The 13712-nt window shown below is 39.0% G+C and overlaps 1 protein-coding gene across 1 annotated transcript in view; it reads right to left on the bottom strand.

Moving 5' to 3' along the window:
- Positions 1-13712, bottom strand: part of PPP2R3A (protein phosphatase 2 regulatory subunit B''alpha) — a 181869-nt gene that overhangs the window by 42992 nt on the left and 125165 nt on the right. The window contains exons 11-12 of the mRNA XM_023187834.3: positions 3652-3827; positions 2460-2578 (exon numbers count right to left, since the gene is read on the bottom strand). Of these exons, the coding sequence (XP_023043602.1) occupies positions 2460-2578; positions 3652-3827 (295 nt within the window). The remainder of the gene's footprint in view (positions 1-2459; positions 2579-3651; positions 3828-13712) is intronic.

Below are 13712 nucleotides of genomic sequence, written 5' to 3'. Positions count from 1 at the left end.
ATGCCTTGCTAATTTTAAAGTTTTTGTGTAGACACAGGGTCTCACTATGTTGCCCAGGCTGGTCTCGAACCCCTGGCCTCAAGTGATCCTCCTATCTTAGCTTCCTAAGTAGCTGGGATTACAAGCACAAGCCATAGCACCTGGTAAGTCTAGAGTCTTTTTTTTTTTTTTTTTGAGATGGAGTGTCGCTCTGTCACCCAGGCTGGAGTGCAGTGGCCGGATCTCAGCTCACTGTAAGCTCCATCTCCCAGGTTTATGCCATTCTCCTGCCTCAGCCTCCCAAGTAGCTGGGACTACAGGCGCCAGCCACCTCGCCTGGCTAGCTTTTTTTTTTTTTTTTTGTATTTTTTAGTAGAGACGGGGTTTCACCGTGTTAGCCAGGATGGTCTCGATCTCCTGACCTCGTGATCCACCTGCCTCGGCCTCCCAAAGTGCTGGGATTACAGGCTTGAGCCACCGCGCCCGGCCAAGTCTAGATTCTTTAGCCTTGTAATCAGAGACACTTCTCTGGTCCCCTCTCCTCTGGCACTTTGCACAGCAGTCACCTGGAGTGACTTGTGTTTTGCCACAGGCCCGCCTGAAATGTACCTTCCCCAAACCCCCATTCGCTGGCAAATTTTTGTTCTTTAAAAGCCAACTCAGATACCATGTTGTCTGTGATATCTTCCTGGAAACAGTCCTTCTCTCTGTATCACTTCCTTTTTTCTAATGTAGATACTTTGGTTGACACCTTTTGCTCTTGTATCTCTGCCATCTCCAAATATCCAGTATCTCTTCAATGCAGTGCTCAGAATTTATTAAGTACTTTCTGACTGATAATGTTCTTTGTAGATCAGAACAAATATCAATAATTATACCATTTATAAAGAAAAAATTTAAAGGTAAAATTTTTAGAGTAAAAATGGTAACACACAGAAAATAAGTAAAGAGGGAAAAGACCACACACTTTTGTGAATTTTCTTGAAATTTTATGTTTCAGATAAAATGTCTTTCCAAGCTGAACATGAGTCAGTATTGCCCTAGGGTCTAAGCTAGTTATGCCAAGAATAATGTTAAGTTCCTAAACAATGACCACTATTAATTACTATATTTAATTCATTTTAAGACCCATCTCTATCTTTCTAACATTTATGAAATTGCAATGCATTATAGGCTTACAACTGGCAACGTCTGGGGTTTCGTTTTTGCTTAGAGAAATATAAAATAGGCTGGGCGCAGCGGCTCACGCCTGTAATCCCAGCACTTTGGGAGGCCGAGGTGCGCAGATCACCCAAGGTGGGGAGTTCGAGACCAGCCTGACCAATATGGAGAAATCTTGTCTCTACTAAAGATTCAAAATTAGCTGGGTGTGGTGGTGCATGCCTATAATCCCAGTACTCGAGAGATTGAGGCAGGAGAATCAGTTGAATCCGGGAGGGGGAGGCTGTGGTGAACTGACATCACACCATTGCACTCCAGCCTGGGCAACAAGAGTGAAACTCCGTCTCACACACATGTGTGCGCACACACACACACACACACACACAAAGAAAGAAACAAATATAAAATTATGGAGCATGTTAAATTCAATGAAATATAACAGACTTTAAACCAGCAATAACGCAACTTGATATGCTGAGATCAGCTGCAGAATATTTGTTTCTGGAAGGTGATAAATTCTTATTTATCTTATTTAGAAGGTGATCATATTCTTATTACTATTCCATAACTCAAAGAGTTATGGAACATGTAGACGAAAAAAGACTGCAAAAGCTTCTTATAGTTTATTGTTACACAACTGCAACAGTCTGTTCTTAACATCATTTTTACTTCTTAGAGGAATGGTAAGAACAAGGGGTGCCATTGTTTTTATTTTTAACATGGACAGTATGTATAGGGTTTTCTGAGGGTTCACAGGTTTGTGTGTCTGGGGAAGGGTATTCATCTTTATTCAGATGTAGAATGCATTCAAAACTGATAGCCATGTATAGCAATCATTAACATGTGAAAAAGCGTTATATTATTTGAAGGTTTTCTATCATGGAGAACTTTAGTTTTCACCATGATAGGGAAAGCTAATTACCATGGAATCCTGGAAATGAATGGTACAACTGAATCAAGGCCAATATAGTTTCTAATACAGATGTGCCTATTGATATATTTTTAAAAGTTAGAAGGAAAATTTTGTTTTTCAAAACTACTCTTTTGTAACTAGTTTCCAGTGTGTGTATCAGTAGATGAGCTATAGAGTCTGCTCAGTGGAAAGTGCTTACGCAGATGCAGGTTACCTAGACCTGACGATCAGCTGTGGAGAGACATGTGCTCTACAGGTCCTTTATTGTCTCTTTTTACTCTTTAATGAAATGCTATAAATATTACCTCTTTACTGAAATTCCAGCATGCAGAGACCATTTTAATATGTAGCACACATAGCCCCTGATACTGCAGCCCTCAAATAAAAGTTAAAATTATACTGGTACCTTCTGGACCGCAAAGGGATCTCTCTGTTCATGGTCTAAGTATTTCTCCAGATTAAAGAAAGTGTCGTAGAAGATGTGAGCCATTCTGCACCGCTTCAGATCTCTTAGAGTTATTTTGCCTACATAAAAATAAACAAATCTGGTAAATCTCATGAAGAGCTGTTTTGGCAAGAGAAAAAAACTTTCACTGACATCTAAAAGTATAGGTATATGTTTATTATAAAAGTCCTATTTTCAGAATAAAAAAAATTTAAATCCCATTTCTTTTTTCAAGAGTATCAATTTCTCAAACCCATTTTTTCTTAAATTGAGGTAAAATTCACTAACAAAGTTCACCATTTAAATAATTTTAAAGTGCACAATTCAGTGGCTTTTAGTACACTCACAATGTTGCACCACCATTACCACTATCTAGTTCTGTAATAATATCACCCCAAAAGGAAATTCTGTGCCCATCAAGCAGTCCTTCCCCATCTCTCCTCATGTGCTTTCTGTGTCTAAGGAAAAATCTTCTTTCATCCCCCAAACCCTGCTTTCATTTTCTTTTTAAAAAAGAGATAGGGTCTCGCTGTGTTGCCCAGGCTGGAGTGCAATGGTTACTCACAGGAACAATCATAATGCAATACTCCCACCTCAGCCTCCTTAGTAACCAGGACTATAGGCACACACCACTGTGCCTGGTGTAAAATCCTGTTTCTTAAATAGTAGACTTGCCATCAATTGCTACACCAAGACTGGGCATGGTGGCTCATGCCTGTAACCCCAGCACTTTGCGAGAACAAGGTGGGTGGATCACCTGAGGTCAGGAGTTTGAGACCAGCCTGACCAACATGGTATAACCCCATCTCTACTAAAAATACAAAAATAGCTGGGCGTGGTGGTGGTCGCCTATAATCCCAGCTACTTGGGAGGCTGAGGCAGGAGGATCGCTTGAATCAAGGAGGTGGAGGTTGTAGTGAGCCGAGACTACGCCATTGTACTCCAGCCTGGCAGACAAAGCGAGACTGCAGCTCAAAAAAAAAAAAAAAAAAAGTTGCTACACTAATAGTCAAGGAGCAACTTTAAACACTTCTGTACTGGAAAGTCTTCTATCAAGACTCTGATATGTTAAACAATTTAGGACAATCTAGGATTCTGTGCCCCCCTCTGATACACAGGTGAACAGTGCAAATGTCCCATTGCTTGGTCTCACCATCAGCAGCTGGCTTCACTAGGTCAAGCATCTGGCACAGTAAATCATGGAATGGCAAGGGCTCAATTCCCATGGCTTCCATCCGCTCACACTGCTCCTCATAGAAGTACTCCAGCTCATACATGGAGAGTATACCATCTCCATCCACATCCATGCAGCGGAACCAATACTCAATGCTAGGCGATAAGGACAATCATTATCATGGGCCTGGTAAATACCTTTTATTTATCCAGATTTAGAATGTTTCTTTTAAAATAAAAGTTACATATTACGCACACTTCAGGCTTAGATATAGTTTTACAAAGTGTGCTAGAGAAAATGGCAGACCCCTTCTTCCCTTTATTTTTCCACCCAGAACCAACCATGTCCAACCCTGATTATTTTGCTTTTTACCTTCCTGTTTTCAGATAACATGCCTACATCGCTTTCTTGTATTTCTTTTCAGAACTATTATTAGAGGCTGGGTGCGGTGGCTCATGCCTGTAATTCCAGCACTTTGGGAGACCGAGGTGGGCAGATCACTTGAGGTCAGGAGTTCGAGATTAGCTTGGCCAACATGGTGAAACCCCGTCTCTACTAAAAATACAAAAAACTAGCTGGGCATGGTGGTGTGTGCCTGTAGTGCCAGCTACTTGGGAAGCTGAGGTGGGAGGATTGTTGGAGCCTGGGAGGTTGAGGGTGCAGTGAGCCAAGATTGCGCCACTGCACTCCAGCCTGGGTGAAAGAATGAGATGCCCGCCTCAAGAAAAATACCAACCAACCAAACAAACAAACAAAAAGTATTGATTTCACACTGTGAAAGTTGAACTTTAGTTCTTTTATAATTTGTCACCACTTTATCTACATGTCCTTCTCATCCTCTTAATACAGTTAACTTGCTCAACATTCAGAATTTATAATTTTATATTTTTCTTTAATCTCTTATTTGCTTAGTTTTCTGTGTACTTGCTACTAATTCAACCCCAAATCTCTGTCAGTTGTCTAAATCCACACTCAGTCCCATGAGGTACTCTGTCAATGGCATGTTCTTGATGAAGTCTTCCTTGGTTCCTTCTGACCTACTCTAATCTGGGCTGCTTGGTCGCTAGGCCTCGCTCAGTTTCATCCAGGGATTCCTTTCGCCTTTCTCCTATTCCTTGTTTCTCGCATTTTCCTCATTCTTTATTTTGTTTCTTCATTATTTTGTTACTCTGCGCATTCTCTAGCAGCTTCCTGAATGAAGGAGCATGGCAGGTATATTTTTTGAGATCTTGGATCTTTGAAAATGCCTCTACCCTCTAATATGGTTGATATTTTGGCTAGTTATAGAATTAGAGGTTTGCAGTGTTTTGCCTTCAGATTTTTTTTTTTTAAACTTTAGAGATGGGGTCTCACTCTGCTGCCCAGGCTGGAGTAGAGGCACGATATGGCTCATTGCAGCCTTGAACTCCTGGCCTCAAGCAATCTTCCCAAGTAGCTGGAACTACAGGTGCACACCACCATGCCTGGCTAAATTTTTATTTTTTTTTCAGATGGCATCTTACTCTATCACTCTATTGCCCAGGCTGGAGTGCAGTGGTCCGATCTCGGCACTGCAACCTCTGCCTCCCAGGTTCAAGTGATTCTCCTGCCTCAGCCTCCAAAGTAGCTGGGATGACTGGTGCCTGCCGCCATGTCCAACTACTTTTTTTAAGGAGAGACGGGGTTTCACCATATTGACCAGGCTGGTCTCGAATTTCTGACCTCAGGTGATCCGCCCGCCTAGGCCTCCCGAAGTGCTGGGATTACAGGCATGAGCCACGGCATTCAGCCTGGCTAATAATAAAGTTGTTTTTTTTTTTTTTTGTAGAGTCAGGGTCTCACTATATTGCCCACACTGGTCTCGAACTCCTGGCCTGAAGGGATCCTCCTGTCTTGACCTCCCAAAGTGCTGGAATTTTAGGTGCGAGCTACTGTGCCTGGCCTTTTCCTTCATACTTTAAAAAGTATTGATCCATTGTCTATCCAGTATTGATAAGAAGTCTAAAGCTTTATTGGTATCTATTCCTTTGACTGTAACTCATTTTGTTTTTTTCCTTAGAAGCCTGCAGAGGTTTCTTTGAGTCCTTAGTAGTTTGAAATATCATGATGGCCTTGGTTGAGATCTAACTCATCTATTTGGCTAGGCTTTTCTGAGAGTCTATTCAGTTTAGAAACTGAATCCTTCAGACCTTGAAAATGTTTGTATCTCTCTTCCCTGCCCTTTCCCTCCTTTTTTTTTTTTTTTCTTAAGAACAGTTATTGACATCTGCATAGCCCAGTATGGTATAGCTACTAGCCAAATGTGGCTTTTTGAGCCTCTGAATGTGGCTAATCAAATTTGAGATGTTTTCTCAGTACAAATACAAAACAGATACACAACAAAATTAATTTAACCTATTTCTAAATTTTTCCATTGTGGCTAAATTTTAAAATTATTTATGAGGCCTGTACCACATTTCAAATTCCAGTTCTATTAAAATTTTTTTGACCGGGTTCTCCAATTTTTGTATCTTGTCTCTATTTCCTATTGCTTCATCTTTTTTGACGGAGGGGGTTTCTTTCTGGGAGGGTTACACAGCTTTATCTTCTAAACATTGTCTTTTTATTTCTGCTATTGTAGTTTTGATTGCTCAGAGCTTTTCGGTTTCCTGAACGTTCCTTTCATAAAACGTATCATTCTGTTCATGTCCTGTGATTGTAATTTCTTCTCATATCTCTCTGAGGATATAATCACTGTGTTTTTTTTTCTTGTTGTTATAGTTTTATTTTCTCTGAAAGTCTCTGTTTCATCCAAGCTATCTTTCCCCCACTATTTGTCTGGCCTTTATCTTTTGTGCAAGAGGCTTTACTCAGGTATCTAGTGATCCTCTGTTCTCTGCTCATATTTGAGAGTAGGTGCTAAAAAGCTGATTGGAGGTTCTGATCTGTGGGTTTGTTGACTCTGGGCTTTACTGTAAAATGAATGGGCTGGGTTTTTTCCTTGGGGATGACCCAGTGTCAAATCTTCAGGTCTTTATTCTCGGGCAGGTCAGTTCCCCAGAAAAGCACTTCAGTTTCCTGCTTGGAGGTTCAGGGCAGGTAGGCAGCATTCTGTTAGCTGAGTGAGGAATGAAGACTGGGCATCTCAGCATTCAGTTTGCATACACTCGTTTTATCTGTTTCCAAGATCGCATTCACATCTCAACTGTGCCCAATGCTCCCCAGTCCGGAGGCCCCTCTGTTTTGTACTCTTCAGGAAATAAAACACCAGTTTTATGCTAGGGTAGAGGACATGACTTGAAGATCAACTGTTCATTTAAACAAACTTTCTATAAACTCTCCTGTTTTTGGCTTACCTTTACCTCACCCCCCCTTGTAAGGTTCCTAGCATCTCCAAATCCTGAATGTCTGCAGGTTTTGCTGGGTATATCTGGTTGCTTCTTGGTTTTTCCCTCTGGCTTAGGATTCAGGCAGTCTGCTATGTTTATTTGCTTTCCAGTTTCCAACACTTTGCTATTATCTCTTATTTCCTTTATGAAGCCAACAACATTAATTGGTAATAGGGAACAATATTTTTCTGAAGAACCACAAATTCACGGCAAAGTAAAACTTTTCAAGAGAAGGTTCTAGGAGACCGCTGTTCAAATTCCCACTTGTAGGCCTGAAACCATATTAAGAACCACACCTGTAATGGTTAAACAAAATCTCCTTTGGGGAGAGAAAAGTGAAAATAACTAAGTTGTAACTGTTGACTGTTTTCAAGTAAGTCACATTAAGACCTGTGTGTACCTTTTGAGAAAGATATAGTTTACATTATTGCAAAAAACTGAACATGTAATACTTGAAAATGTTTTTTACTTTTTGTTTTTGAGACAGGCTCTCATTCTGTTACCCAGGCTGGAGTGCAGTACTGCAATCATGGCTCACTGCAGCCTCAACGTCTTGGGCTCAAGTGAGACTCTTGCCTCAGCCTCCAGAGTAGCTGGGACAAGAGGCATGCACCACCACACCTGGCTAATTTTTTAGAAACTTTTTGCAGAGATCAGGTTTTCCTACGTTGCCTAGATTGGGCAAAGTCTTTTTGAGAAATATATTTCTAAAATATATTTTAAATTGTTAAAATTTAATTGTTTAAATTGTTTAAATTTAACATTGTTAAATTGATGTTTAACAACGTTATTAAAGAACAAAGGGGACATTCATTGAACCTAATGAATGTGAGGTAATAGGATGGTTATGGTGAGGTTCAGTCACATCATATCTACTCTTAGAATATAAAAGGGGCAGAATGTTGTCCCACTGTGAAACTATTCCTGATTGTGGGGAAAGCCTTGAAGAGTTACATCTCATAAGTAGAGGGCTTCGATACATGTCATAATATCTGGTTGTTACACTGTTGTGTCACTGCAAGCTCTGCCTCCCGGGTTCACGCCATTCTCTTGCCTCAGCCTCCCGAGTAGCTGGGACTACAGGTGCCTGCCACCACACCTGGCTAATTTTTTCTATTTTTTAGTAGAGACGGGGTTTCACCGTGTTAGCCAGGATGGTCTTGATCTCCTGACTGCAAGATCTGCCCACCTTGGCCTCCCAAAGTGCTAGGATTACAGCCGTGAGTGAGCCTCTGTGCCCAGCCTTTTTTTTTTTTTTTTTTAAAGTAATAATGGTTTTAGTACAAAAGGGGCAGGGGACTGTCCTCTGACTGGCCTCTAAGATCTCTTGGTGTCTTGAAATTCCTCATTACTTATCTTACGAGAACCAAAATCGGGCAAAAGGGAATAAAGTAAATCTTGATTTTGACCAAGGATGTAACAGGACTCAAATGAAAGGCAACTTATTTTACTGTGAAATAGAAACTGATATACTTTAGTTAACTTGCATTTTCAATTAAGAACTAAGACAATCTTCTCTTTACAATACATAAAGCTAAAGCATACCCTTCGGTTCTTTGCTAATAACCCATAAGAGAGAAAGAAAGCTAGAATGCAAAGATAGATATACTGCCTGAATATTTGCCAAAGGCACATAACTGCTTTTAAATATCTGAAAGATGTGGTAGATTAATCAGATATAATTCTCTGAATATTGGAGAGCATAAGGATTGATTAACGAAAGAGAAAAAATGAATAGGCTGCCTCAGTGGATAGTTACCTGTCCCTGAAAAGTTTAGCAGCAGGGGCTGGATGGATAATACATGCAGGACATGGTCAGAGGGTATTTTCCTACTGAAAGTACTGGATACTCTCTAAAGTTTCTTTCAATGAAGAGTTTCTGTTTTTTTTTTTTTTTCCTTCTTACCAAAGGTAACTGATCTTCTCAGAGCCTCAAAGTGTTGACTATTTATTGTAGGAAAATTAGAAAACAGAAAACACAGAAGGAATAACTGACCAGAGAGCACTAGTGTTAAATTTCTGCTATATTTACCACCAATATTTGTTTTTTCAAAGCATAATGATATTAATGACAAATTATATTTCTAAAATTGTAGACATAAACAAAATTACATTTTTTTTATTTTTTATTTTTTGTGAGACAAAAGTCTCGCTCTGTTGCCCAGGCTGGAGTGCAGCGGCACGATCTCAGCTCACTGCAACCTTCCTCACCTCCTCCGCAAACCCTGGGTTCAAGTGATTCTCGTGCCTCAGCCTCCCAAGTAGATGGGACTATAGACATGAGCTAAGATTACTTCTTGTCCTTTCCTTGGACTGAATGAAATTAAGTGCTGAGCCAGTGAATTCTTGCCCCTAATATAAACTCCTGTATGCTATTCAAGAAGAAAGTTATTGGAAAGTCCATTATTGCTTAGGCAGTAACTAAATGTATATTCTGTTGCATATTCAGTATACATATACATACTGTGAAAGGCACTGGCCTAATGCCCTTAGGCATAACAAAGGTGAATGAAATAACTCCTGGAGATGATACCTAGCCAGATGACTAAGGTAGAAGCAGAATATGATAAAACCAGGACAGAGAGATTAAAAGACATACGGAAAGAGGGTTTGCAAGAGTTTGTCCACAGAAAACAATCTACTCAGATACTTTCCATATCTACCTCTGTTACCAGGCATAGGAAAGACTCTAGATCCTAATTTCATATGCAGTGTTTCACACAGGATTAATCACACCTTAGTGAATGTATTACTTTTTTTACAAAATTCATTTTTTCTACCCATGTAATTCATAAGCCAGAAACCCGATTTCTGCAAAGTGATGCCTATTCCATTTTCTTAAATAAGAGTTTGATTTTAGTTCTATAGACAGTCCCTATTTATGATGGTTTGACTTAGAATTTTTTGACTTTACAATGGTGTGAAAGCCGCATGCATTAGGAACCGCACTTTTGTACCAATACAATCATTCTGTTTTCACTTTCAGTATTCAATAAATTATATGAGATATTCAATATTTTATTATAAAGTAGGCTTTGTGCTGGATGATTTTGCCCAAATGTAGGCTAAGATGTATTCTGAGCACATTTAAGGCTGGCTAGACTAAGCTATAATGTTCAGTAGGTTACATGTATTAAATAATTTTTGACTTATATTTTCAAGTGATGCTGGGTTTACCAGGATGTAACCCTACTGTGAGTGAAGAAGCATCGGTACAGATATTTTTGTCAAAATGGTGGGCACTATTTTCTGCTCACACTCTGCTTTAGTAAAGCAATGTGAACCACTGAGAATAACACACAGGGTACCTAATTAGTGCCACTAGAAACCAAGGAAACAAGTATCAATGGGCAAAATCAGTAGTTACTTTCTTATATAATTGGCCTAACATTGATTCTCTTAAGCAATAAGCAATTTCATGACACCAAAAGAACTCTCTTTTAGGGAGTCTACAGCCTAGTTGGAAAGAAGGTAGACATGCAAACGAATGGCATCTGTGTGACAGGCCATATATTACAGTGGTAAAGAGTCCAGGTTTGGGAGAGATACAAACCTGGGTTTGAATCCAAGCTAGGACACTTACTAGGTGCACAGTCTCTTAGAGCTTCTGTTTCATCAACTGAAAAATGGGACCACTGATACCTCAACTCATAGTGATATGAGGATTAAATAAGCCATTGCATATAAAATACTAGTCACCAGCAAAGAATGGAATCTCAATATGTGAGCATTAGTTAGGAGAAAGGTAACATGCAAGGTAGAAAAGCAGCACCAAAGAAGGAGGTCTAAGAAAGCTTTTGACTCAAAACACCTGTTGGTAATATTCTATGAGAATCCAGTTATGGATCTCATGATGTGAAAAACTGATCTGAAGAGCTCTACTTCTGCTAATGATTACCTAAGTGGGATCAAGCCTTCCACTGAGGAAACTGAGGGGACCCCCCCACCATAGAAAAAAAACGGTTCAAAGATGCTGGAGAATTAACAGGGCAGTGAAAAATTATGGTATCCAGATCTAGAAGAAGAAAATCCAGAGACGGGCACCTAGCATTTGGGACCATCTTTCCCTTGGGGCATCTGCAGATTCTGGAAGAGGGACCTGAAAGTTTGAGGAACTAAGCCTTGACTTACTGGTATTTTGTTACTGATTTTGGGTCTATATCAAGCGGGAGGTCTGTAGTTTTATTTTCTTGTATGCGTTTGTCTGGTTTTGTTTATAAAATGAGTTGGGAATTATTCCTCCCCTTTCTGTTTTCTGGAAAAGGTGGTGCAGAATTTGGTATTATTTCTTCTTCAAATGACTACAAGAATACAGTTAAATTATCTGGGCTGGGAGATTTCTTTTTCAGGAGGTTTTGAACTGTGAATTCAATTTTCTTTAATAGATATCTGACTATTCAGGTTATGTATTTCTTCTTAGGTGAGTTTTATTAATTTGTGACTTTAAAGGAAATTGGTCCATTTCATTGAGGTCACCACATTTGTGTGTGTATATGTTATTTGTAGCATTCCTTTATTACTTCGTGAATATCTAATGCCCCTTGAGTCATCCTTTTTAATCCATTGATTATTTAGAAGTGTGTTGTTTAATACCCAAGTGTGTGGAGATTTTCCAGTTGTCTTCCTTGTATTGATTTCTACATTAATTCCATTTTGTTTACAGAACATACTTTGTAGTATTTTAAGTCTTTTTTTTTTAAACAGGCTTACTGAAATATATTTCACATATCATATGATTGTTCCTTTAAAAATGTACAATTCAAGGGTTTTTAACATAGAGTTGTATAACCATCACTACAATTAATATAGGGACACTTTCATTACCTAAAAAAGACTCCATACCTGTTAGTACTCATTCCTCATTTTACCACAGGCTCTCCACAGATTACGCAACCATTAACCTATTTCCTGTTTCTATACATTTGCCTATTCTGGACAACTCATATAAACAAATTCATACAATATGTTGTGTTTTGTGACTGGTATCTTTTACTTCACCAAAGGTTTTCAAGATCCAATCATGTGTAGTATGTATCAGTACTTCATTTTTCTTTACTGCTGTATAATACTTGATTATATGAATAGATCACATTTGTTTATCTTGGGCTGATCCCAACTTTTGGCTACTATGAATGGTGCTGCTATGAAAATGGGTGTAAAAGTTTTTGTGTGGACCTGTTTTCATATATCTTGGGTATATACCTAGGAGTGGAATTGCTAGGCCATATGATAACTCCATTATTTAACCATTTGAGGAAATGTCAGACTTTTCCGTAACGGCTGCACCATTTTACACTCCTACTGTAATGTATGAGTATTCTGATTTCTCCACATGCTTGGCAGCACCTGTTATTATCTGACTCTTTGGTAACTATCTTAGTGTGAAGTGGTATCTCATTGTGGTTTTGATTTGCACTTCTCTGATGACTAATGATGTCAAGCATCTTTTCATGTGCTTATTGGCCATGCATATATCTTCTTTGCAGAAATGTCATTTCAGATCCTTTGTCCATTTTTTAAATTGGGCAGGCTTTCTATTATTGAGTTGTGAGTGTTGTTTATACATTCTAGATACAAGTTCCTTATCAGATATATCATCTGCAAGTATCTTCTTCCATGCTGTGGGTTGTCTTTTTACTTTCTTGATCATATCTTTTGAAGCATAAAAGCATTTTTTCTTTTTTTTGAGATGGGGTCTTACTCTGCACCCAGGTTGGAGTATAGTGACGTCATCTCAACTCACTGCAACCTCTGCCTCTCAGGCTCAAGTGATCCTCCCGCCTCAGCCTCCCAAGTAGCTGGGATGTCAGGCGCGTGCCACTGTGCCTGGCTAAATTTCATTATTTCTGGTAGAGATGGAGTTTTACCATGTTGCCCAGGCTGGTATTGAATTCCTGAGCTCAGGCAATCCACCTGCCTTGGCCTTCCAAAGTGCTGGGAATACTGGCGTGAGTCACCGCACCCAGCCAAAAGTTTAAAATTTTGAAGTCCAATTCATCAATTTTTTCTTTTGATACTTATGCTTTTGGTGTCACATCTAAGAAACTGCCTAACCAAGGTCGTGAAAATTGACTCCTCTATTTTCTTCTAAATTGTTTATAGTATTAGCTCTTACAAAAATTTTGTGCTGTGATCCATTTGACTGAATTTTTGTAGTATGTGAACTAGGGGTCCAAATTAAGGTTGGTGCAAAAGTAACTGCAGTTTTTGCCATCGAAAGAAATTGCAAAAACCACAATTACTTTTGCACCAATCTAATATTATTTTGTATGATACCCAGTTGTTCTGGCACTATTTATTAAAAACTGATGTTTTCCCCCATTGGATTGTCTTGGCATCCAGCATCCTTGTTGAAAATCAATTAGCCATAAATGTGAGGGTATATTTCTGAACTCTCAATTCAATTTTATTTTTATGTCTATCATGATACAAGTACCACACAGTCCTGTTTAATTTCACTTTGTAGTGAAATATTTTGGAATAGGAAAGTGTGAATCCTACATTTTTTCTGTACTTTTTCAGCATTGTTTGGGTTACTGTGGTCCCTTTGTATTTCCATAGGAATTCAATATTTGGCTTTTCCATTCCTGGAAAAAAAAAAAACCATCGAAAAACAAAAAAAGTTTTTGACTCAAAGTAACTAGTATTTTGTTAGGAATCTGTAGATCAGTTTGGGAACTAATGCCATCTTAA

The sequence above is a fragment of the Piliocolobus tephrosceles genome, chromosome 2, assembly GCF_002776525.5.
Source record: "Piliocolobus tephrosceles isolate RC106 chromosome 2, ASM277652v3, whole genome shotgun sequence".
Taxonomy (NCBI): Eukaryota; Metazoa; Chordata; class Mammalia; order Primates; family Cercopithecidae; genus Piliocolobus; species Piliocolobus tephrosceles.
The sequence above is the reverse complement of the archived record's forward strand: the minus strand, read 5'-3'. Positions and strand labels throughout refer to the sequence as shown.